This window comes from Eleutherodactylus coqui, chromosome 5, assembly GCF_035609145.1.
Source record: "Eleutherodactylus coqui strain aEleCoq1 chromosome 5, aEleCoq1.hap1, whole genome shotgun sequence".
Classification (NCBI taxonomy): Eukaryota; Metazoa; Chordata; class Amphibia; order Anura; family Eleutherodactylidae; genus Eleutherodactylus; species Eleutherodactylus coqui.
This window is the reverse complement of record NC_089841.1, coordinates 118,875,984-118,903,700: the sequence shown is the minus strand read 5'-3', so window position 1 is coordinate 118,903,700 and position 27,717 is coordinate 118,875,984. Positions and strand designations below refer to the sequence as shown.

The 27,717-nt window shown below is 42.2% G+C and overlaps 1 protein-coding gene across 3 annotated transcripts in view; it reads left to right on the top strand.

The window, feature by feature from the left end:
- MCC (MCC regulator of WNT signaling pathway) overlaps positions 1-27,717 on the top strand; it is a 283,211-nt gene that overhangs the window by 249,596 nt on the left and 5,898 nt on the right. For all 3 annotated transcript variants that reach the window (XM_066603069.1, XM_066603071.1, XM_066603070.1), the window contains 6 exons: positions 796-936; positions 3,560-3,660; positions 5,464-5,647; positions 13,041-13,275; positions 19,458-19,664; positions 20,563-20,654. In XM_066603069.1, the coding sequence (XP_066459166.1) occupies positions 796-936; positions 3,560-3,660; positions 5,464-5,647; positions 13,041-13,275; positions 19,458-19,664; positions 20,563-20,654 (960 nt within the window). The remainder of the gene's footprint in view (positions 1-795; positions 937-3,559; positions 3,661-5,463; positions 5,648-13,040; positions 13,276-19,457; positions 19,665-20,562; positions 20,655-27,717) is intronic.

Below are 27,717 nucleotides of genomic sequence, written 5' to 3'. Positions count from 1 at the left end.
ATAAAATATGGTTATATAAGATTTCCAAACCATTGTATCTTTTTATTTTTTTGCATTTTACATAGCATTCCAACTTTTTGGGAATTGGGGTTGTAGAAAAATCCAAATTCTTGGGTGAAAAAGAATGTTGCCCATATATTCATTAGGGACATATGACATTGCTTAGGCAACTTTGACTATGTATGCTGAAGTTAGTTGCACATTAACATTTTTTTAACAAGTAAACTTCTGTTGGATATCTTGTCAATCAATGAATCAACTTCAATACCTCCCTGGGGGATCGTGTATTTGGCTCTCCTCCTCAAATGTACAACTGGCCTTGCTTCCTTATAGATGCAGCGTTTGTGACCAAGTTGCAAGCATGTCTAATTGTTCACGCAACAGTACAGACTTCTTGTACATGGAATGACCTAACTATTCTATTTTATATAACTGAGTGCTGGTTGTTGTATTTAGATGGTTTGTAATAAAGTCCTATAGAATTTGCTTTTCCAAATGCTTCAAATTACAGACTAGCAAATTAAATATTAATTGTAATACGTTGTTACAGCGATGGAACAGCTATAGAAGCTATTCTTCAAAATGAATACTCTTTTTGTACAAATTTATGTTGAACTGTGCTTCTCAACAATAGGCCAGTATAATTATGATTATTGCACCTAAGTGCTTATTGATCTCAGGTTCAGCATACTCTGCTGTATTTATTGCTCTCAGTGCAATGCAGTCTTCTGGAAAAGTAGAAAAACAAGCTGTGATTTACATGGCAGGATAAAAATATTGATCTTTTCTCTGCAGTCGAATTGAGCACTTAAAATCCCAGAATGATTTGTTGACGATAACACTGGAGGAGTGTAAGAGCAATGCCGAAAGAATGAGCATGCTGGTGGGGAAATATGAATCGAACGCAACTGCCCTGCGGCTAGCGCTACAGTACAGGTAAGTAGAGCAGACCAATTAGACTGTTCCTGTATCTCAATGTTATGAATGAGACTTTGTGTATCGAACGTGATCTTAGCCGATGTTTGAAGCCCTGTAAAGTAGACAGTCTGGCGTACAAAAGGTGCATACACAATTCAATTCACAGCATACCTTAAATGGGTTGTAGCAAGACTGACTTCTATAACTTATCCATAGGATAGGTGATGAAAATCTAATTGGTGGGGGTTTCCCTACTGAGACCCCCCTCTTCTGTCACTTTGGGCTCACTGCGCACATCCGCAGTGGATGGGACTAGTGGTCATATGTGCTTTGCCTCTCCATTCATTTCAGTGGGGCTGATGGAAATGGCAGCGTACAAGCACTCAGCTATCTCCAGCAGTCCCATTGAAAATGAATGGAGAAGCGCTGTGCTTCAACATATACCTATTGGATATATGGAGCTACCGGGAGCCCCATAGATATGCAGAAAGAAAGAAAGAGAATCCACTATTCATGTGGACTTCATATAAGGCTTTTAAAAGAGCAGTATTACCTGCAAAATTATGCAGCCATGGGTGACTGTGGGGTTTCAGCCACATGCAGTTACCGCAGAGTAATTACGCAAGACTTAGGCCTCATGTTCACGGCACGCTCAGATTTTTCATGCAGATTTACCCAGCGGATTCACTGCAAGTCATCAATAAATTGATTATTCATTTATTGCAGGGCTTTTTTCCATGCGCACAAAATCCGCAACCCTACCTCCCTAAATGATTTTAACGATCAAGTCTGCAGTGCATCCGCAAATGCATTTGGGGATGTACTGTGGATCGTAAGCTCCCATAGAGATGAATGGAGCACATCCGCACGTGATCTGCGGTAAATGGAGCATGCTGCGATTTATTATCCGCGCGTGCCATCCACAAATCAAATGAAAACAAATCTGTTAAAAGAAGTGCAGACGCTCAATGCTTCTCTATGGGCGGCTTGATTTGCGGATCTCGTGCTCAGGTGCCACACACGGATTCCGCAAATCAAATCCGTTCATGGACATTGGATTTTAGTGGACATTCAAATGGTAGCAGAATTGTTGCAGAAATTTCTGTCACTGTTCCATTCATCCGAATGGGGTTTGCAGAAATCCACGGGTCATACCCATTATCTTTTGTATGCCAGATTTGTGGTATACAAAAGACTTTTTGAAGTCCTGCATTGGGTCCTGCACTTTTTCAAGAGGTGTGTGGTCCTAGTGTTGGGGATGTGGCCATGTGTGGCAAGTCAAATTTACTATATTTTATGCCAAAACTGGCTTAAATTATTGCTGAAACCTTCCAGATCATCTCTGCTGTAGGTTTCAATCTGACACGCGAAGAGACAACCAGATACAAGTAGTCTATTAAGAGGTGCCAGCCTCTTTTGACGCAAGTAGCAGGACACAAAGTTTACTTAGGCCGGCCCATGAAACGCTGGTGGGAATAAATGGGCCCTCATATGCCAACTGCCAAAACAACCCCATTCAGAGAAATGGAACCAATTTTCAGTTGTAACAAATCTGATGCATTTCAGTGTACCCTTATAGCATTCAGACATCACAGGATCTTCAGTGCTTCATATGTCAACTGCAATATTGTGCCTGTTAAATGGGTGGCCCCCCCAAAAAAGGTAAAAAATGACTGATCACTTGGGGGTCTGACAGCAGGGACCCCCAGTGATCATGCGAACAGAACCCCCTGAGACCACCAGGTGAATGGAGTGACATGCACACATGTAACCACCACTCCATTTATTTCTATAGGGCTGATGCTAACAGAGCACAGCACTTTTAAGGATGAACACAACATGGCTTGTAATGGAATGATGGGCAGTTTGAATGAGCTAGTAGGACTATGAAGGGCCACATTCACAAATCTCAGATTTTGTTTGGTCTCTTATAATAACATGACATTTTCCAGCAGGGGTTATTTTCTTCTGTTTTTAGGTAGTGTCTCAATGTTTATGCAGGAGGAATAACATTTTTCAGTTGACATTTCCAGTCGCTGACTAGCTGTGGCCCCCCTACTATTTTAGAAATCGTGTTGTTTGCCAGGGGTCTCTGCCACAAACTCTGTAACCTCTCTTCAGAAGCCTCGGATTAGGAGCACAGCTGTTATTTATACAGAAGTTTGAATCTATTAATTTAACTTGTTTGTGTTCTTGTTTTACTTTGCTTTTGCCTTGAAGATAAATCGTCATGGTCTCCGAATATTTCCATTCACCTTTCAGAGTCTATAATAATCCAAGATCAGAATGATGCCACAGCTAGGACTTAAGTCATGTTTGCTGAAATCTAAAGTTAGTTGTCTGTATCTCAGGGATTTTGCAGTGTTATTTTCTCAGAAGTACAAGACAAGCAGGCTAATCCCTTTACTTATAGGTCTTGTTTCTTCTCTAGCTGCTTTATTCTCTAGTTTAATCACAGATGGCAATGGCATGTAATACCCATCAACTTTTATAATGCAGCTGAGATTTCAGGTCAACAATGGGTCAGAGACTTAAGTGCTACCTTTTGAGATGTCAGGATCCTCCTTGCTTGTCCTCATATGATGTACAGTAGCTGCTTAAAGATATTGATTTGGTATTTCCCTTTTTTCCTATGGTTTAGTGAGCAGTGTATCGAGGCCTATGAGTTATTGCTGTCACTTGCAGAGAGCGAGCAGTCTCTCATTCTGGGACAGTTCAGAGCTGCTGGGGTTGGAACAGTAGGTAAGAATTATTCTCCATCACAGACATCAAAACGCGCTCAAATAACACACGATTGCCCCTACATGCGCCAAATTTTATGGACAATTGTACATTTGCATGGCCGTAAATTGTTTTTTGTATGAATCTCAAAACTGGAACTATGATGTGTTGCAACTCATGCTGTAACTGACTGCAATAATGATGTCTTAATAGTCGCTCAGTGAATGGGGGCGGGGCGGGCTGGAGATCTCTTCCGGCTACCCGCCTCCATTCAGAGTAAGCAGGCAGTCGTTCACAGATGAATGACTGCCTGTTTAACCAGTCTGATTGTCATATGGACAAACCATATGCGGACAAATTCATTCAGTGCTCAATTGTTGGCTGTGTTTACACTAAACAATTGTTCAGTTTTGCAAGATCTAACGATTAATTGAACGATAATCTTTCCATGTAAAAGGGTCTTTGCGATGTTTACTTATTACTTTATCAAACATTATCCTAGTATATGGATGTATTGGGTGACATGGCACGGTTTACTCCTTGAAGAGCTATTTTCTTTCATATTTTCAAAGAATGAGAGAGAGAGAGTTGCCAGGTTTATTTTTAAAGGGCGCAGGCGTCCTCTTTGAGCCTGCTAGAGAGGCTCCCATAGAGATGAATGGGAGATGCGCACACAGAAAGAGTCAAGCTGCTGCCGCGCTGAAACGGGGCACCAACTGAATATGAAACGTAGATCCCTGGACTCCACATTCCATCATCTTTGAGCCCCATAAAGTAGTTTATTGCGCTCAAAGATGATGACTGGGTCCCTTTTAAGTTGAGAAACCATCGAGATTAACCCCAAAATACTATTACTGAGAAGATAAAACTTATGTATCTAAATTAAATGCAGGAGCCATTTTCTCTGCTTCTTTGGATTATTTGCGTATCTGGCTTACCTTTCAGGGAAAAAAGAAAGTTTGTACATAAGCCACTGCGACAAATAAAAGCAGTGAGTTTTATTGTGTCCAGAACTTGGTCTGCTGCACACAACCAGGTCTGTTTCGGGAAGCAGTATCCCACACCGAAATCCAACCAGGTGCCCGGCTGTTGACTCCGTGTACCTGCCTTTCTTTATCTTCTTCTGTACTGGGCGCCCGCCCCGGATTCCGCAAGCTCTTAATCTGTCCGTGTGCAGCCGGCCATATTAAGAGTTTGGCTATATTCACACATGACGGGGGGGGGTGCCAGTAGCAGTAAATTCGCATTAAAAAAATCTGCAAGATATTCACACAAGTTTCAACTATTTTGGTCAAAATCCTCATCATTTCTGATGGCAGTCTGCAGAAGAATAAAATCAAGTTTGGGATGTTGAATCCAAAGCCTTCATCAAACATTATAAGATGCCCATCATGGCCTTACAGATTCTAAAGCCCAAACTTATCTCTGTAACTCTGACATTGAATAGGTTCTCTTTTGACCATCCTTTAACGTGTAAATTGAAGTGACAATTCACTAGTGATGCCCTTGCTGTACATTTAATCAAACCTAAAATAATGTAGGAATGTTTGTGCACCTGCGCTACAGGAGTGAGCAGTTAAACTCATTTTTAGCACCGTAGATCATGATAAAAGTTTATCACGTTGTTTTGGAGGGTTACATGTTTACAAATCTATTTTGTATATCTTTCTTTGTGTCTTTGATTATACAGGATGCCCTTTAACTTGTCAAATATCAGATCCTGTTAATTTGGGGAAAAAATTGGCATTTTTAATATAATGTGATAATTTATATAAGCCCATGGGATAACTTTGTCTAATGGATATTTCTGATTTTATGATGAAGCTGAGCAAACTGGGGATGAGAACATCACACAGATGCTGAAGAGAGCACACGACTGCAGGAAAACTGCAGAAAACGCTGCCAAAGCCCTGCTGATGAAGCTGGACGGCAGCTGTGGGGGCGCCTTTGCAGTCACTGGATGTAGTGTCCAACCATGGGAAAGTCTGTCCTCAAATAGCCATACAAGGTAAAGTATAGATTGGTTGATTTCATTTTTAATATACACTTTTTCACAGTTAAAGAGAACCTATCATGTTTTCACCCTATTAAACCATCCCCAATGCACTTTTAACCACAAGACTACCTTGACCAATCTTTATAATTACCCATTACTTTAGGAATATTATTAAAACCTATTGTATTAACAGTCAGTAATGCAATTTCAGAAGTGTGTGATCAGTAAAGATATGATGAATTAGTTAATGTGGCTCATAGGTTGGTTACTCTTTCTCTTGCATAGTGGGTTGACGCTGTCACATTTAGGGCCCCTTCACACGAGTGTATGTGCAAAACTGCTGATATAAGTGCAACACATTTGCGCCGTTATCGATGCATCTTTGCGCATATTTCTGTACTTTTTGCACTCGCAGGGCCATTTCACATGGTTACAGGACACATCCCCACAATGATTTAAAAAAGGCTATTTAGCCCAATGATTTCCAAATGTGTGTTTTCCCGCTGATTAGCGAAATTGTGCAGGTGTTTACCTTCAGTGCGCAATTGCGCGCAAAAATAAGGCATGCTGCAGATTTTATTTCCGCGTTAAAAAAACATACTATGAATTGAAAGCAATGGGCTCTATTTTCTGCGTATTGCATGCGTAAATACGTTCATGTGAAGCTTCCCTTTAAAGTATGTACTAAAAGCTACTTTTGGTGAGTTCTAAAAAGTTTATAATATTTGTTTTTTGTAAAACACTGCCAAATCAGTTCAGATAAAAATTGGTTACTTTTTTAATGCTTTATTTTGCATATTTAGGAAAACGTGATATAATTAATGTTACTAATTTAGCCACAAACTCCTGCATTACATTCAGCCATTACTTAGAAGGGAGGCCTAGTCCTATTTTTATGTAAAAGGTATTCAAGGCCAATCACTCTGTTACTCAATTTCTACAGACTTCGGTTAGAAAACCTTCATTATCAATATTTCATAATGCCAGCTCCATGCCAAATGGAAGAATTAGATTGTCTTTTTTTTTCTAATAGTGCAGCGGTTGCTGATTAATGCTTGAGAAAGAGTGCAACTTAATACAAGACATGATGGGATGTTATTCCCTGGCTGATAACTGAGATCATTCAACATTCCAGGCAGACATGTTAATGGATGACCTAACCCTCAACCAGCAGATGATTAGCTGTCCTCCTGAGATCCATGAGGCTGTTTTCGAATGTAATGCATATAGAGAAATATAGGCTGTTCTTGTAACCCCTTCACCGCTGGCACCATCTTCTTAGTATTGCATTGCAATTCCTTTGACTGTAGTACAATTTTCTCCGTATGTGTTAGAGTCATGGGAAGGTGCCCAGCGTCTGAATGAAACTGTGTCACTTATACAAAGCACAAGCTTTTATTTACCTGTGATATTAACAAAAGGTAACAAGCTTTATATCTTTGTCATATATATGTCATATATATACATACATACATACATACAACAAATATATATATATATATAATATAAAATGTTGTGTCCACTGGGAAGGTTATTAGATTTTGATCCTTAATATTTATACAGGCACTGCCATTGGAGTCTATAACCCAATCTCCTATTTTAAAGGGATTATCTGGGATCCCCTGACATTGTTGGCAGTGGGGAGGACTCATTGCATGTAAAAAACAAATAAATAAACCATAATAGTCACCTCCCGCTGCCATGCTCCTCCGGTCTCTCTTTAGATTGGGGTGCGGCAGTCATGTGAGTTGTTTACCCACGCAACCATTGCAGCCAATAGAAGTCTGGCAGAGGCGTCATCAGTGACATCCTGTAAACCTGTCTCAAGGGCCATAATAAGACTAAAAGGTGTTTTGAGCTTAGGATAGGACATCAGTAGCTGATCGGTGGGGATCCACTACTAAGGATTGTAGCCAATCAACTGATTGTCCAGCTCACTGTCAGTATAGCGGGGCTGGACGGTCCTCATCGTGGTCAGACCTGGAAGGTGGCTTTAATAGGCAGTCTTGCTCCCATTGAAATCAGTGGGAGCGATGTTGTATATTACACTTGCGGTCCTGACCACCATGCAGATGTCCAGTCCTACTGTATTGACAGCGGACCATAGGATCAACTGATTGGCGGGATCTTCAATGGCAGATCCCCATTGATCTGCTATATATGTCCTATCCTGAGGTCCAAACCCCTTTATTTTATTATGGCCCTTAGGAGTGGTTCAGTCGGACGATGTACCCTTGGACCAGAAAAGGCTGTGTAGCCCTGAGTTAGAGGGGTCTGTTTATCCACTTCCAGGCTCCTAGTGAGGGTTGTATTACCATATTATCCATTTTAACCTCAATTATTCTCTCTGCCTCCAGTAAACAGTATAACATTTTACCGCACATCTCGGGTATGCTCATGAATGTATTTCTTCACTGCATGTAGAATTAGATAGATTTGATTATATCTTCTTAATGCCTTTTTACCAGGGAGACCTGGCATTTGCCGATAGAGGAACTAAACCGCAATGACTGTAATAGCCAGAACCCGTGTGTATTTTTATTGGAAATGTCAGAATTACATGAGTATATCCAGAATGACGTATTGTCCAAAGCATCTCTCTAAAACCTTTCCATAAACAGCCATTCACCTCGGCAAAGCCATTTGATTATTGATGCCAAGTAATTTGTTAGAACGTCATATTTTTAGCTTTGCTCAATACCGGTCAGACACAGCTAAAAGATTAAGATCTGGAGCGGAGCCTGCCATTCTGGATGAGTGACTGCAGCCACAGAGAACATGTAGCAGACAAAGCCCATATCCCACAGGATGGTTCATTATTCTGGTATATGCTCCAGAGGTATGCTGCTTGGCAGTGAAGGGGTTAGATAGCAGAGGTCTGCATGTCGCAGGATACAATTATGTTCTCCTCTGTGATTGAGGGCTTTGTTAATTCTATTCTCGCATGCTTCTAGGCTCTCCTTGCTGACAGATTGACAGCCATTGGCCTAGCTCGGAGCTGAGCAGAAGTTGCCTTGTGTCAGGGGGGTTTGCTGGCATCTGTGGGAGGGGATGGTTTTCTGCGAACACTTTAATAATTAGGGCAGGGAACAGTTTCCAGCATTCAGGATGGAATTATTATTAAGCAATTCTGCCAAAGTGGACATCAGTCTGTCCCTGGGTTCATATTATTGGATTAGCGCTTTATACTGAAAGCTTCTTCATTTCTGTAATTATGACATTGTTATTATTGACATAATAAAGAATATGAATAGATTAGAATTAAGCGGTTTAAGGACATCATGTGGACAATATACCGGATTAGCCAGTGAGATGTGGAGAAAAGGTGCAAAAGACAGATAGCAATGTATCCAGGTAACATAAGTGTCCTGGAACAGTGAAGGTTAGAATACACTGAGGTTATAATAAGCAAGAGGGGAGCTCAGGGGCTGAGAATATGGATTTTATGTGCAGTTTTATTTTTTATTCAGCCATTTGTGAATTTTCTGGGATGCTTGGACCCTTTCATTGCATGGTTGGGAGATCTGTTTACCCATACACACTGACATGCCAAAAGTCATGGGACGGGAACTAATGTCATGTAGAATTCCCTCTAGCCCGGTGAATTGCAGTAACTTGACATGGTATTGATTCCACAAATCGATGAAAAAAGTTTGCAGGAATGTTGAACCATGCCATCTGGATAGCAACGCACAGCTCTGTGGTATTTGTAGGTGTAGAATCTCAGGCAGAAATATACCTCTCCACAACATCCCATAAATGCTTGATTGGGCTCATGTCAGGCGAACATGCAGGTCATACCATTTGTAGGAATTCTTTAAAATGCTCTTCAAATCAATTTTGGATAATCTGGGCCCAGTGATATGATGCATTTTTTCTGCTGGAATATCCCAACATTGTGGGGGCTATATGAAGTCCATAACAGGCTGCAAATGGTCACCAACGAAGGAAACGTAGTTGGCATCTGTCAATGATGTGTTTAGTGGACTCAACTCATGCCATGAGAACACCCCACCACCAGTATGGAATCGCCACCAACCTGCACAGTGCCTTGTTGACAACTGGGGTCCATTGGTTTTTGAAGTCTATGCCACACACAAACCCTACCATCTGGTTGAAACAATTGGTATCATAATTCATTGGCCCATGCCATATGTTGCCGGTCTTCCAAGTTCCAGTTAGCAACCTAGGATTCTACCTCATGAGCCCAGGTGAGTCAGTGTTTCCGGTGTTATGATGTTAACAGGTGCTCTCTGGTGGGTCTTCTGCTCCCACATACAGTGGAAACTAAAGAACGCTGCACTGACTTGCGGGAAATGTGTATATGGTCTCCTGTGTTGAAGGTGGATGCGATTTCTGCCATTTGTGTGCATGGAAAATTCTAGCCAGATACCACTAGTCATAATCAGTAAAGAGGTATTTTGGGCCTTTTTAACTAATGACCTATCCCCTGGATAGGTAATCAGTAGTTTATTAAGGGAATGTTCTGCTCAGGACCCCCCCCCCCCCCCCCTCCTGTCCATTCCATCAGCTTATCATCTGGCCTGCTGTGCTGGCAACAAGCTGGAGATGGTCATCAGTGCTCAGAGGAGGAAGTCAGATCACTGGCTTCACTCCCATTGAAATTAGTGGGAGCGCCGCTCCTACACTTCCTGCTCAGGGCATGACATACTAAACAGGAAGTGTAGGAGCAGCGAGGTACTCCCATTTATTTCAAGGGATAGGTCATCCGTTAAAAAGGCCCATAATACCCCTTTTAAGCAGCTGTGGGCGGCCATGGCGATGTCCATTGTGGGTAATAATCCCTTCTGTGATGATTTCTCGATGCACACGGGACATTGTGGATAGAGGAATATTAAATATCTGCACACTTCAGAAATGGAATTTCCCATCAGTCTGGTATCCGCTATCAAATGTCATTGGAACTCTGATAATTCACGTCGCATTGCCATAAGCGTGCCTCCCAGTGTTCAACCTCACAAGATAACACCTCACAACTTATACAGATGTGGGCATTCCCAAGACAACAACCCAACTTAATCAATTTACATACTGCTATCCCATGACTTTTGGCACGTAGGTGTATCTTAATTTATTGAAAAATAAAGCGGATTGAATAGCAGCGCAATTGGGAGAAGGAAAATGATTGCTTACATTTTCAAAGGGAATATTCTCTCCCTTATCGAGATCCGATCTACCTTTTAGCTATGGAAGAGGCCTTTCCGTAGTGACAGATTGCTTCTGCATCGTTATAATATACAACACTGAAGGTAGTTCCATCATATTCCTAAAACTTTTTTATGTATGCCTTTCTCATTGTTTTTCTTTTCTGTAGCACAGGTATTTCTGCTCCATGTCATTGTGCTTGTCCAGTAGAGAAAATGCTGACCGTACTTAGTGGTTTACAGCAACACATCTGCAGTTCTTTCTCTGTAATGGCCAGTCTGTCTCACATTCACACACAATACTGACATTGCAACACATTTAAAATGTTCAGCAGTTTTATGGATTGGAGTCAGCAAAGTTTTTATATTGACAATTCTACTATGCAGAAGTTTTCTCTGTGTGTGCGCTAAAGTGGAAAAAAACCTTCCTATCCTACATCTACATTAAAAAGTCTTTTAGACTTTTTTATGCTTCCAGATGGATGTGCAACACCTGAATAAGGACTTGGGCGAATGGCTGAGCTCCATACACGGAGCTGTAAAGGCTCCTTTAGTACAGAACTGTACAACAACAAGATGAGGAAATGCTTCCATACATACGGCATCCAATAAAACATCCCAATTTTCTTTTGAGTCCAATTCAGAAAGACCCCATCAGATTTAAAAAAAACAAACTCATCCTATGAAATCAAGAGACTTTTTTGGAGGTTGTAGGAGTTTATCACGTTATTCTACCGAAGTACTAGTGGATACTATTGAAATATATATATTAAGTTGTCCAGAAATTTTTCATCCCATTAAGAAAATTGTTTTAAAAAGTCAATCAGTACAGATAAAAGGAAATCAATTGCTTAAAAGGGTTTTCCAGCAATACATTATTGATGACCTATCATCAGGATAGGTCACATCAATAGTTGATCGGTAGGGGTCTGCCACTCAGAATGCCTGCAATAAGCTGATTGGAGTGACAGCGATGCTTTGGTGAGCGCTGCTGTCGGTTCAGTCCATAGTAGCACAGTGCCATAGATTATATAGCAGATGTGCCTGATACAGCAGTTCAGTCCGATTCACTTGAATGGGACAGAGCTGCTTTATGGCAAAGTGACCAATTAACGAGATGTCACTGGCATGAGAAGAGACCACAGCGCTCAGCCGAGTGTTGCGGCCTCTTCAACCAGCTGATTGGTGGGAATCCTGAACAGCAGACCTGAGGATAGGTCACCAATAGCATAGTTTTGAAGAACCCCTTTAACTTTTTTAAAGAGTACCTGTCAGTTCAATCATGTTGTCTAAACTGCAGGCATGATGTTACAGAGTGGGAGGAGCTGAGCAGATTGATGTATAGTTTATGGGGAAAGAGTCAGTATAACTTGTATTTTATTCATTTACTGCTCATTCTGAGTAGGTGGTCCTATTGGTGATTGGCAGCTATCTATATATACAGTCATTCACGGATAGCTGCCCGTTGGCTGCTGCTTGTCAGAAGCAAGCCGATGGTCTCTGCGGCAGGGAGAGCTTGGTGCTTGGCTGTGAGAGGACAGCTAGGTACCAGCTCTTACAGCAGAGATCAGAGAAAACCTCCGATCTCTGCTGTGTTAACCCTTTACATGTGGCAGTCTATGTGACTGCAGCATGTAAAGGGCTGTCACTGCAGCATGTAAACGGCTGTCACCATCGGACCCCCGGAATGTGATCAGGGGGTTCTGATGGGTCCCTGTGGAAGTCCCCTAAAGGGACAAAAAAATAAAAAATAAAAAAAAGGTGAAAAATTATAAAAAAAATTATAAAAAACACTTGTCTCCCTTTACTTTGTAAAAAATCAAAAATACAATCACACATGTGGTATCCATGCGTCATAATGACCCAGAGAAGGAAGTTAATACATTATTTAACCCCTTAATGACATGGCCCCTTTTTTTCTTTTTTCCCCATTTCTTTTTTTCCTCCCCCCTGTTTAAAAAAAATCACAACTTGTCCTGCAAAAAACAAGCCCTTATATGGCCATGTCAATGGAAAAATGAAAAAGTTATGGCTCTTGAGACGCAACTGCAAAATTAGTTGAAATTCAACGATTAGACCATTTTAAAAAACCTGCCCTGGTGGGCACGACGGGGTGGTAGGAAACCCGCCACTCAAGGGGTTAATGGCAGCGCCAATTTCTGCACACCCTGTATGTAGATAGATAAACTTATACTAATGATTTTTCTTACTCCTGTTCTTTCCCTTCTTGGTCCTCTCAGCACCACAAGTTCTACAGCCAGTAGCTGTGACACCGAGTTTACAAAAGAGGATGAGCAGAGGCTGAAGGATTACATCCAGCAGCTGAAGAATGATCGGGCTGCAGTTAAACTCACCATGCTGGAACTGGAAAGCATCCATATTGATCCCCTGAGCTATGATGTAAAGCCACGGGGAGACAGCCAGAGACTAGATTTGGAGAATGCTGTCTTGATGCAAGAGCTTATGGCCATGAAGGTAATATAAACAGCAAACATTCATTCTTCTATAGCAATTTTGCTGTCACTATCTGTTAATAAACGTATTGCTCACACAACCAACTTCTGCTTCTCTGACACTTAACAATGTACACGCTTCTACTAATAGTACTAACTTTAAATAATTGTGAGTGTTTATAATGGCGGACGCTACAAGCCTATTCATGAATGCTTATACCTGTTGTGTTATAGTAATTACAATGCTACAGTACAACACAAGAACTATATATTTTTGTTAACAATTTACTTGTAAGGAGCCTTTCGCTTCCTTTTTTGCATCAAATTGAGCATATATAGATGAGAAAAAAGTAACAAAAAATGTAGGTGTCTATAAGTGTCTTTGGACACAAATAGATGATTAGCAACAGTTTAAGATAAAAGAATGGGACTGGTGCCATTGACATAGAAATATTTTTATGTGTGAATATCTGTTGGACTGTTAAGGTAAAGGCTAAACATAAATTGTTCAGGATTTGGGTGTCATAGTTGTGACACACGAAATTGGTACCTCTTGCCAAAAACCATTCAACATGAAGATCAGGTTTTACATGTAAATGGCTTTTGTGCTTCCAGATTCTGACAGGTTGAAATACCAACTAGGAAAGCAAATTGACCAGAGCGTTATACTGCCGTGTACATCTGCGTTAGAAGAAAATAAGTTTGAAAAGTCAGCTGTAAGAATCCGAACGGGTAACCGAGTGTTGTCTAGGTCATTAGCATGAGCGCGGCATCACTCATATTAGTCCCCAATGGAGCTGCTTTGTCAGTTTTACGATGTTCCTGTCTGCTTTAGACTTCTTGATCCATCAGGTCTGACACCGCGTAGAAGCTGCAAAAACATGGCATTAATTACCAGTATCTCCCCTGAATGGCAGCCGGACATGTCCTCCTTTGTCAGGGCTACACTGATCACTTTTGTTTGCTGCTCAGATGTCTTTATCTTTGCAGACAAGGCCTTTCCAGAGAGCTAACCATTAGGGAACATTTAGCAATGTTGACTGCTACATTTTGTCACGTATCTACTTATTTTTGTTGCTAAAGCATGCAGACATCAGTTAAACTATTTCTTTTATAAGGGGTTCTTTTATTTTTTTCTATTACATGTATGAATGTGTTATTTAAAATGATTAGATCTACTTAAAAGTTCTATATGTTTTTGGACATTGTGGCCGCTGGGTTAAAGGCCTGTGGGCTTGTGGAAGTGTTGCTTCCGAGAGGTCACATACTTTGTACACTGTACCGCAGTCATGTAGGGACATTTGACCATCAAATTAGATTAAATACTGTGGTGTTGAACAGTTACATGATTTTTGTTTTCTCAACAAGTTGTACATGTGCATACGTTTTGAAGCTGGTTACCTTCAACATACAGGCTATGTGGTCTGTTCAGTTTTCTTAGACAGACATAGGCAGCCTGCAGACGGCCGGGTCGGATCCGGCAGCAAGAATTCTCGCCGCGGGACCTGACCCGAGCGCCTGCAGAGAGCAGCGCGTACTCACCTGCGCCCCGCAGCTCCGGATCTTTCATGTGACAGTTGCCGGGTAGCCGACGCATGTTCAAACCGGAGCCGGCAGCGGGTGAGTGACGTTTCTGTGCGAGGCTCTGCGAGCCCCGCACAGAAATAGAACATGCCGTGGCTTGTTTGCCACACGAGATTTCTCGCGGCCAAACCGCGGCCGTCTGCATAGGATTGCGTTTGTTAACGCAATCCTATGCAGGCTTCCAGCGGTGGAAATCCCGCCGCAGAATTTCCGCCTGTCTGCAGGCGGCCTTACTCCTGGTGGTTTGAATACCCAGCTTGCTGGTGGGTAAAAGATGACTGGGGAAGGCAATGGCAAACCACCCCACAAAAACAGTCTGCCAAGAAAACGTCACAATGTGACGTCACCCTAGGAGTCGGTCATGACTTGGTGCTTGCACCAGGGGCCTTTACCTACTCCTGGTGGTTTGGGTAGGTTACAAGTATCTATGAGTTGATTTCTGCCTATTATGGTTTATGTAACATATTTTGAGCTTAAATTTATCTCAAGAGGTGTTAATGAAGTACAGTTCACATAGTTTGTGTGCCTATTATCCGACAATAGCTGAAGAGAAGAAAATATCAGTTTAATAAAATTTAAGGGGCTGTCTGATTAGAATTAAAATCAGAACCATAGGGGTCAAAAGAAAGGGTACTTACCCGTCCTTAGCCCCTGTGATCCAGCGCTGTAGCCCCATGATTCCTCTGGTTTCTGCTCATAGCGAAAGTCAGGTTACTGCTGCCTGCCAGTCAGAGGCCACAGCGTTGCCAACCATTTTCCTAGCATCAGCGCTAACATCCAGGACGTCATGAGGACAGGAGTTCAGGACAGAGACATTGCTTTGATTTTAAAAAGTAAATTTATAACCAGACTGACTCATTTAAGTTTTCGATATATGTATGCATTAGAAACAAAGAAACTTTTACGTACATGTTGTAGCAAAGTTTGACTTGACTGTGATAACTTTCTGCCACAAGTTTTCTTATTTTCAACCATTAAAAAAAGCTGTAGTCACCGTAACACAACAAAAACTATTGGAAAGTAATTGAAGGGGCAAATAAACTGTAGCTGTGTCTCTTGCATACCATTTTTGTCCATGCCCAGTGGGATTTATATTGTGGCTGTGAGGGGATTTACATGCTTCGGGACTGCTTGTTATCTGGCAGTGTATCATGACCATTCTATTAGTAAAGTGGCAGATTGGCTTGGAAGAGATTATGGATTTCTCGTAAATGGTGTTGAATTATAGTAGATGCTGCCATCAGAAATCTGAACCCCTTTCTGTGGTTCGACACGTAAGACCCACTCTGCAATATGTAATAATTATATGTGATATAAAGAATATAATCAATCATGGCAATTAAAATGCATGCCATAAAAGTAATGGATGTTTTGCAAGACGCAGTTTGCTTTGGAGGACATACAACAAAGATACTAAATTACAAAGTATACTTTATAGGAAACCTCAAAATATAAAAGTAAAATAACCAATAGTAAATGTCTGTTTGTCATTCAAGTGTGGATAGAATTCGTTCTCCATAATCTGATGCGGAATGTTTTCTGGATGGTATCTGCTCTTACCTGCAGCCACCAGGTAGTGGTCCAGGGGGAGTAAAAAATGCTGGTGGTGATTACCTCCTTACTAACACAGCAGTGAGCTTTAATTGCACATACACACACATATGGATGAATTATGCACTTGAATGCTATATGTGAATTGTAATTCATATATGACGAAAAAGTTTACATTTAGTGACTTAATCCAATTTAACCATGTATGTACATGTTAATAGGCTTGCTGGAAATTCAGATCAGTAATAAGCCCATTTACATGCGATTATCGCTCCAAATTCGTTCAAATGATGCATATGAGCGCTAATCGTTGTGTGTAAATCCATCATTCAGCTGTAGAGAGATAACCGGGACTGGACTACATGCTGTGTTCTCCACGGGAGCGTTGATTACATTGTATTCAGCTGACAGCCCCTGGAAGAACAAAGGAGCTGATTGCAGAACTCAAGGCTACCTGCTGTGTTCTGCAAACGGCTCCTGGAGGCTCATTTACATGCAAATGAAGCTAATAAAGTGCTAATAGGCGTTAGTGTCCATTAGCACTTTATGCAAAATGATCACTAGATTGTCATTGCTTGTAAATCGGTCTAAATACAAGTTACCTGGATCTTGTTGCCTTTTGCATATCTGATGCAAAGAGCTCTTAATAGTGTAAAGGCCCATTTAGACACAATGATAATTGCTCAAAAGATGTCGCTCAGGTGACTTTTGAGCGATCATCGTTGTGTCATTTACAGTGCAAGATGATCGCTCAAGATGAGCGATCACCTTGCACTGCCAGCGGAGGATGCAGAAGACAAGCGGGGTGTTCCCGCTTGTCTTCTGCAAACAGCTGTTCCCCCGCTCTGAGCACCAAGCTGTTTTACAGCCGAGCACTTGGCGCGGAGGATGCAGAAGACAAGCGGGGTGTCCCCGCTTGTCTTCTGCATACAGCTGTTCCCCCGCTCTAAGCGCTCGGCTGTTATACAGCCGAACGCTCGGAGCGGAGGATGCAGAAGGCAAGCGGGGTGTCCCCCGCTCCGTGCGGGGTATGTAGAACAGAGCTGAACTGCTCTGCTCTTCATACCCAGCTGACATCAGGGAGCGGGATACAGCTAAAACAATAGTATCAGCTGTATCCCGCTGTGAATCCCTGATAAGGCTCATCGCTAATCTTTCGGGACGCTGAAAGACAACGATGAGCGAAAACTGCACGATGTCAGTGCTGTTACACACAAGGATTATCGCTCAAAAGAAGGCTTTTGAGCGAATTTTGAGCGATAATTGTGTCTAAATGGGCCTTAACACAATATAATAAGCTCAATGCATCCCGGAGAGTGTCTTCCTTCCTGTCTTCTAATATGCAATGAGAATTAATGGCAGCTGTGATGCTTCCTGAGATCAGCTGTTTATCTCATTTGTTCTAGCAAGCCTCCCCCATTTAATGGAGTCTTCATTATAAGCACATTGTGTAAGTGGTGTTTACTCAATAGCATTTAATAAATGTCCACGTGTCATCTTCTAAGGGCAGCTTTTAATTCAGCAGATGGAAACAGAGCAAATACCACTCAAAGAAAAGCTTCAACGTATTTATTTACTAGTGCAGATCATAGCTGCTGCAAAGCCTAAAGTCCATCTGCAAGCGCTAGTCTGAGAAATGTATAGTTGTCCAGAGCTACAGTTGCCAATTATGATGGTGAATTGCTATTGCATGCTATGAATCCTTCTATGGCAGTCACAGATAGCAGCTCCCCCACATAGCCTTAGCAGCTGCCTCTAACAGGTTGGTTGAGATGTGTCATTGCATTGCCACTGAGGTCTGGAAAAAAATATCCACTAACCGACAATAGCTGAGGAACAGCCTGTGATCTCCTGGCTCCCCGGGGAATATAATGAAAGCACTTGGAGTACTGACAAATAAGATCTTGTCTGTAAGGAGAGAGCCTAGCTTGCCAGCCTGAGATAGATGGGAGAATGATGATTAGAGGTAAGAGGCTCTTCAGATATAACATTTTATATACTGGTAGGTCTGTGGCCTGTACAAGCTGATATGGGTTCCTCAATAATTAGAAAACTGTAGAAAAAAAGATCCAACTCACCAACCAACTCCAAACAGTAAGGACAGAGCACAGGCACGTTTGACCATACATAGATACTGCAGAGTTATAGGAAAGTCCAGCTTATCTGAAGTTTGTAAATAACTCGAAAAGACAAAAAATGTTATTGCTTCTTATTAAAAAATACTGAAAAAGTGACCACAACACTATTTATTCACTGACACATTATGGCTAACGGCTCACCGTGCGGACCATCCGCAGTACTGATGAAGGAAAAGAAAGGCAGGTACGCGCGGATGCCATTGCTGCCAAGGCTGGAATCCAGCCGGCCTTAGTTGTAGCCAAGGTCGTGAGAAATGCATCCGTGTAGAAGTAATGTTGTGGTTATTTCTTCTGTATTCAGTACGGAACAATTAAGTGTTTTATTTTTAATTCTTTCCAAGCTTCGGATGAGCCGGGCTGCTCTATAACTCCTCCTCATTAACTCCCTGTTATGTCTAAGAAGGCATGTATTCATTGAGATCTCGGATTTACAAGGAGGCATGCAGCTAATGTGGTCCATCATATAGCTCTGTAGATAGGAGGTGTACTTGATTCGTAGTACAATGTCTGTCTAATTGCCTCCTCTATATTTTACAGTTAGCAGCTTGGAAACAGATATTTATTCCTTCCTTATTTTAACAGAGACCCACAATTTAGAGTTGATTCCCTTAGTATCAGCTTAGTCTCTGATCTGAGACCGGCTGTGTATTAACCTTTCTGTGGTAGTTTACTGAAGCGCACACTGATTCTATGGACGTGTACATCTAGAATCATTTTCATTGCCACTATGTCTACACATTTTCTATTCAGTCTATGCTTGTAAAGTGCAAGAACTTATGACACACCCGCTGAGTAACAAGGCAGCAGAGACTTCTACGTGTGACAGACTGGCAGATAGGGCAAATTACCAAACTCCTTCCATTAAAGTAATATATGGCTCACTTATTGCTGTGACCTGTGAGCTAACTGTGTGCATGTCTTTTGATGTCAGGAAGAAATGGCTGAGCTCAAGGCGCAGTTGTACCTGCTGGAGAAAGAGAAGAAAGCCATGGAACTTAAACTGAGTACCCGAGACGCCCAGGAACAGGCCTACCTTGTACACATAGAGCACCTCAAGTCTGAAGTGGAGGAGCAAAAAGAACAGAGAATGCGGTCGCTGAGTTCAACCAGCAGCAGTGGCAAGGATAAGATGGGAAAGGTGGGATTTGGTGCACTATACTAGACATTATCATATATCTTCAAGATATATGCAGTCAGCATGAGCTCTGAATATCTTTATTTAGTTGTGTTCTTTTGTTACATCACAAATCAGCACCACCATGACAAATAAAGCTGGGGTGCAGCAAGGAACACAAAGAATAAGCCACATCCGAAAATGGCGCACATTATAAAATATGAGAAGTCTAAAAACACTAATGCTCTATTACACAATGACATCCCTGGACACAATACATTTTAAAAACAACAACGGAACCATGTACGTGTATGGCGCCACGAACAATCCCCAATTAAAGGCTGTATGGGAAAAGAGCAGATGCAAATGACTATTCAAGCACATACACAAGCATCACATGGAAGGTATATAAAGTGCACATGCTTAATAAGAGAGAGCACACATGCCCACATATAATCCAGCTGAACAGTGATATGGTATAGGGATTCTGAATACCAAATATCATTACCAGAAGTTGCTCTAGGCAGAAAAAGTTATAATGAATAAAGAGTAATAATTGCCCATATTGTTGGCTGTGGAGTGATCTCAACACGTATCGCCGAGTATTACGGCTTCCTCAGGAAAACCTCAGCATCTGCTCTCTTCTCATACTGCTTCTATTTGGCATTGATCATGGTGCCGTATAAATGTATTGTTTAGTATATCAGCTAGTGTTTTGTTATTTTTTAATGTATTGTGTTCAGGGATGTCTATGTTTATTAGTATTAGTGTTTTTGAACTACTTATATTTTGCACTATGTGCTATTCTTCTTTTGTTACATGTTGAAATATTAAATTGTTAATAACTGTGATATATATATATAATTAGTTGTACATGAGGCTTGGTGGAACTGAAGGTCTTATTACAAATCTTTTGCCATAGGACTCCATAGATGGAACCTCTTTGTCCTTATCTGACTTGAGAACTTACAGTGATGGTGAACTAGCGACAGAGCTCACAAGTGCACTGAAAAGGTAAGATCCAGCTTGGTTCTAAGAAGAGTTGTAAATGGGCCTGTAATGGAAGCATTGCAATGAATGTTAAGCTACATTTGTAATGACCTTCTCAAAGGTGGCAATGTAATATTCCAATAACGAATAACCTAAATGCATTCTATTTCTCAGGCTACATCAGATGTGTCCTGATGCCTATGGATCCAGCACTAAATATTCTTTGTTAAATTCTGCAAGTTTTATTTACCCATTTGCGTAGCTATCTTTCTCCAAAATGTATTCCAGTATGTTTTTTTTAAATGGTTAAATAAAACTCTTTTTAACAAAAATGATTCGATGCTGTATCCATATGACTTTGTCTAGGTCTGCACTGAGGCTCCCGACTCACATCACAAGGCTCTCACTTGCCAAGCCAGGATCCTACTATACACTGGTGAGGGGCAAAACCCCCAAACAGCTGTCTATGTATGGATTCTGGCTTGGTTTCCTATACCTAATCATTGTTCTAAAGACCTATACAAAGGGTCGGACATTGATTTGTAGGAATGCGGCCATCCAATAGCTGGCGCTGCAGAGGTGTTGTTTCCTTTTCCTTATGTTCTAAGGCTGAGACAGATCCTTGGGATTCCTTTGCACGAGCTGCTATACATTCAAGCATGAAGAGATCTACATGTTGGTGAGCCGTTTGAAACACACTCTCTTGTAGTGCCTACTTAATATACCCTGTTTCCCTGAAAATAAAACCTACCCAAAATAAACCCTAGCATGATTTTTCGACATTTTTGAGGATGCTTGAAATATAAGCCCTACCCCAAAAGTCAGCCCTAGTTACAGTTAATAAAATAGGCAATTTAAATAAATAGTGTCTAGGCAGCTATACGTATAAAGTAAAATATTTTGGAGCAAAAATTAATACAAGACCCTGTCTTATTTTGGGAGAAACTGAGTATTAGGATTATACTATGGTCCAGAAATTCTCCTAATCTGATGCAAAACATAACTGGTCCAGTTGTCTGATTTAAGCATTCATCTGATCGATTCAACGGAAGGTTTTGTGCAGGTGGAACTTCTTGGGTTTGAGTGTGTTGGTTTTTGCACCTCAATTTGATTTTATAGCAATATCTCAAAATGTCTATCTTTAGCTCTAGTTATGTGTCTGAAACTACATGTGGGACCAAAGCCTCCTGCTGCTGTTTGTGTCGGGTCTACCATGTTGCCTGACCACTGACCGTTGCAGCACATCTTACAGCAATAGTCCTTACTAGAGATGAGCGAGCATACTCGCTAAGGCAAACTAGTCGAGCGAGTAGTGCCTTATGCGAGTACCTGCCCGCTCGTCTCTAAAGATTCGGGTGACGGCGGGGGAGAGCGGTGAGCGGGGGGGAGAGAGTGAGAGAGATCTCCCCCCGTTCCTCCCCACTCTTCCCCGCCGGCACCCGAATCTTTTGAGACGAGCGGGAAGGTACTTGCATAAGGCACTGCTCTCTCGAGTAGTTTGCCTTGGCGAGTACGCTCGCTCATCTCTAGTCCTTACTTAAGACCAGTCTGGAGGACAGGTCATCCGCGAGGAATAGAGGCGTTGTATGTAGAACAGTGATTGCATTTGGAAGTGGGCTTGGAGACTGGAGCCAAATCTCCTGAAATCTGTATTGCTCATCATAACATATATAACCAGTCCAGCACATGTTCCATATTAGTGCTTTATCTACTACATTTGCTGCTGCAGTTCTTGTGTCCTGTGGACATGGCGTGATTTGCCAGCGATGATAGCTGAGTAGTTGTAGAACACTAGAAAGAACCTGTAATGAGCGTCTCCAGCTCTGCATTGTCTATTACACGTGTGAGGTAATGCGCTGAGCGGCTGACAATGACAAGTCTCCTGTGGAATCACAACATCTGCTTCTGCAGTTCTGCGCAGCCAGAAGTTGGCAAGTCATATAGAGATGTTTACAGTTGGCTTCTATGTCACGGCTTTATGATGTCTGCTACAGGCTGTTAGAGTTTACCCCACTGAAATCTTGGCTTTGTATCAAATAGAGGGAATGAAGTGTCATAAATTATGTCTGCAGGCAGATATAAGTGTATAATGTGCTCCGTTATTTATAGGTCGTCACTGTCGACGAAGAATCCGAGCGGAGTTTAGTGTCGTCTTAGAGGTCACTATATGATTCTATGACGGTGCAAGGCCCTAGTGTGATATAATCAATGTGGATTACAGGTGATGAGTAGAAACACAAAAATTAGATGTGAAGACAGCAAATTAAAGTCTAAAAAATATCTAATAAAACCAATAAAATACTGACAATACTATTAATAATAGGCATTTATCACAATGTTACATGTCTGTAGGAAGTTATAGTGGGGAACCTTCAGCCAGCCAGCAGCCCACCTGCTGCAGCGCAGGTAATATGAGCAATGCTATTAGTATGTAGCCATTTCTTCATATTACGGTTAATAAATCTATTCACACAGGCTGTGCTGGGTAGGCATTACTCATGTCAATAATGGTGCACTCACAATTCCTATTTAAACAACCAAATGCAGTCAGTAAGTTGTAGCACGTGGGCTAATATACAGTAAACTGTTCTACGAGGTATCACGTGACATTATAACTAATTTTTAAGTATATGAATAACTAAACTACAACAGTCATCATAATCATCACAGGTAAAACTACAATGAAATGCCTATACAGAGTTAGCACAGGATGCACCGTTCACAATAGGTCATGGATGCAGTCCACCACCTCCTTCTCCCCGTACAATGCCCTATGCACAGATCATGCCTACAGCAGTCTCTCATAGAAGTCACAGTGTCTGCTCCTGTCCATTGTGTGAATGGCCCATGAGGCCGCTGTAAGGCCTGTTTCACACGAGAAACAGCGATATCCCATAAGTGTTCTGTGCGATATCGCTGTGTTTTCACGCTGCGATATTGCGATTTTGTACTGCTACACAGTCGCACGACTTTGTAGCTTTCTTTTTCCTGGGATTTTTTTTGAAGGAGGGGGGGGGGGGGTGCTTCAAATAAAAGCCCTACCCCGAAAATAAAAAATAAAACAAATACATCACCTAACAGCCACTGCCCGCCCCACCGCACGTCTTCTCTGCAGGTCCCTGGCACTTGTCTTCAGGCAATGCTTCCTGGTCAGCGGTTTGAAAAACTCCGCCTCCAGAAAGCGCTGCCCCTGATTGGCTGTGCTGCAGCGCTAGAAAAGCAATCCGAGCCAGCACTCAGTGAAACAGTCAGAGCCATTAAATATAATAAAACATCCACAATCCGAAGATTACAGATAAAATGGTATATCGGAGAAGGTCTGCCACCCACCGATCACCTGTTAGCCAGGCAGGTGCACTTATGTACTGAGCTGATTTCTGCAGTGGCCAGGCGTAGTAACCTGAAGTGATTGGTAACTTAGCCTGCAATACCAAGCCTGCCACTGCAGTGAGAATGGAGCTGTCTGCTTCATTCAGAAATCAGCTCCGTGCATGAGCACAAAAGCCAACTGGACAGCTGATCAGTGGGGATCCCAGCTGGCAGACCCTCACTGATCATCCACTAATTGTCTATCCCAGGGATAGGCCATTAATAGTTTACAACTGGATAATACCTCTAATTTTACAAACATTTTATTGTAACACCAAAACAAAACCAAATGTCTGGACACAAATTACATATGCAGCCAGAGAGAGGCTGACATTTGGCAAAAAGGCAATAAAGTAGATACAACAAGAACACTAATCACACTTAAAGGAGATGTCCCGAGGCAGCAAGTGGGGTTATACACTTCTGTATGGCCATAATAATGCACTTTGTAATATACATTGTGCATTAATTATGAGCCATACAGAAGTTATAAAAAGTTTTTTACTTACCTGCTCCGTTGCTAGCGTCCTCGTCTCCATGGTGCCGACTAATTTTTGGCCTCCGATGGCCAAATTAGCCGCGCTTGCGCAGTCCGGGTCTTCTGCTGTTCTCTATGGGGCTCTGTGTAGCTCCGTGTAGCTCCGCCCCGTCACGTGCCGATTCCAGCCAATCAGGAGGCTGGAATCGGCAGTGGACCGCACAGAAGAGCTGCGGTCCACGAAGATAGAGGATCCCGGCGGCCATCTTCAGCGGTAAGTATTGAAGTCACCGGACCGCCGGGATTCAGGTAAGCGCTGTGCGGGTGGTTTTTTTAACCCCTGCATCGGGGTTGTCTCGCGCCGAACGGGGGGGGGGGTTTAAAAAAAAAAAACCCCGTTTCGGCGCGGGACATCTCCTTTAAGTCCCGTTTACACGTAACGATTGTCACTCAAAGTTCACTCAATCGAACAAAAGTGCGCGATAATTGTTAGCTTTAAATGCAAGCCATCGTGCATTTTTTGTTGTGCTTTTCAGTCATCCATTTTCGGCCTGCATAAGAATTCTCATCGGCGGCTCGTTCACTTCTTGTTACGCTTAAACACTCCCCGCTTAGTGTTCCCATAGGATGTGAGCGATTCCCAATGATGGTCTTCCAGCCTAAACATTTTCCTTGAGCGCGACTGATTCATTGTGTTACCCGCATGCAGATTATCGCCACAGATAACGCAATGATATATCGCACGTGGACAGGAGGCCTAACCATGGTCACTCAGTAATGCTTTGATCCATAACCAATACTGTAATGGCTACAAAATCAATGAACCCTGCAGAACACTTCCTATCTACCTGTCCAGCTCCAGCTGCAAGTCTAGCCGGATTCTCAACAAACTGAATCCTAGATTTCAGAACTATTTAGTCCAGGTGGAGGACTTTTCCCATTCCTGGTGATAAGTCGGTAAGCATGGCACCCGCTCCAGGCCTCTCACCAGCAGGTCCACTATACAGAGTTCATGATGGAAGAGCTACACCCAGCTAGGACATACAGTCATCTCCTAATGCCATGGGTGGCCTTGTACCAGTTCAACCTCAGTACTGCCAAGGGGATGTTTCAAGGGTGTAGTAGCCGCCCATTCATCAGTTGTGTACATATTCTCTATGCTAGTTGTAGAAAGGGACATTATACCTGAGTTCACCAAGATCCATATAGTAAATGGACCAATATCCCATATAGGCATGGATTGTGACTGTGATTGCAAACTTGTTCAATGGTAGGCCAAGTTTCCTCTGAGTAGGGCCCAGGGAACAGATATTTTTACATGAGTGTTCTGAGAAATCGGCTTTGGAGATACAGTACTCTAGAAGTGGTGTAACTAGATATAGTTTGGATATGTAGTGTTCCAGTTGGGGAGAAGCAATCCTCAGAGCCGTGAAAAGAGTGCAGTTTACAAGGGTATCGGTTATATTTACAACCCCACACAGGTCTCCTCTAGCCCAAAAAGTGTAGCAAAGTCCTGGGATGCTGCTGTGAGTGGGTGTTGTATACATGGTATTGATAGGAAGAGGTGTTCTGGTCTGCTATTGATTTAGCATAAGAATGTCTATTGGTATGGGGTGTTTATGGTGCTAATCACATTGAAATGCAGCTAATTGAAGATTTTGAAGGTGTTGATGAAATGTGCCAGAATAATAGAAAAGTAACTTAAAGAGAATTCACTTTTGAAGCAGGTCATCTGTCTAAAGGCCCATTTAGACACAACGATAATCGCTCAAAAGATCGTTGTGTCATTTACAGCACAAGATGATCACTCAAGATGAGCGATCACCTTATGCTGCAAGCAGAGGATGCAGAAGACAAGCGAGGTGTCCCTGCTTGTCTTCTGCATCCAGCTGTTTCCCGCTCTGAGCGCCCGGCTGTTATACAGCCGAGGGCTCGGAGCAGACAATGCAGAAGACAAGCGGGATGTCCCAGCTTGCTTTCTGCATACACTTGTTCCCCCGCTCCGAGCACCCGGCTGTTATACAGCCGAGTGCTCGGAGCGGAGAATGCAGAAGACAAGTGGGGTGTCCCTGCTTGCCTTCTGCATCCGGATGTTTTCTGCACGGAGCGCCCGGCTGTTTTACAGCCGAGCGCTCGGTGTCGGGTATGGAGAACAGAGCTGGACCTCTCTGTTCTTCATACCCAGCTATCATCAGGGAGTGGGATACAGCTGAAACAATAGTATCAGTTGTATCCCGCTGTGAATTCCTGATAAGGCTCATTGTTATCTTTCAGCATGCTGAAGGACAACAACGAGCGACGGTATAACGAAAACTGCACGATGTAAGTACAGTTACACACAACGATTATTGAGCGATGACCGTTGTGTCTAAATGGGCCTTAAACCATGATGTTCTTGTTGTGTCTGCCATCTTCTGGTGGGTTGTCACTGTCCATATAAATGCCCTCTGTAGTCGTGGTACACACGGCACTTCCACGCTCTTCCCATAATCCACACACTGGCTGCTCCTAGGCCCCCATTCTGTAGTGGCATTCAGACAAATGTCATTGCTGAGTTTCAATCTTTTATGTATAGAAAATGAAATGGCATTTTTGTTCCTCTCAAGGAAATGTAATTTTAAATCCTTTCCCCTATCGCTGAGCGCTCGTCCTCTCGAATCAATTGGAAATTACAGTGTTGCTTGTGCCTGTGCTTGCCATCTGTTTTCCATTCCAGTGACTGTGGAACATGGCATGCATGTCATATGAAAATCTATTTCTTCTACCTTCATTCAGAGATTTGCTTTGTTGACTGTTTTTATTGCTTCTGTGTATTTTTTTTGCCCTAATGTAATAATTTGGCACAATGGCACTATATGGACACGGCCTTATATCCTTTTCGGATCTCATGTGCCTTATTAACCTGTATGACCCATGTCTTATTGTAGAGGCAGAGCAGTAGCTCAGTGGTTTACACACTTCTTACTATGCAGAACAACGTGGTGTATCCTTCATTGCAGCCTGTAGTACACTGATGTTCTTCTAGAAGGGGCACCTGAATGTCTACATGTTGGACATGGCTCACAGGTTTCAGTTTTGATAACATTAATTGAGTATTTGACCAATTCATGTTTGTATTTCTAGGATGGGTCAGTCCCATGGACAGCGGCGTCTGTGATTGACGCAGACAAGTAATGTGATGTTTGCCGCTGGGACTTAAAAAAAAACAACAAAACTCATTGACCGTGGAAGTGGTAACGT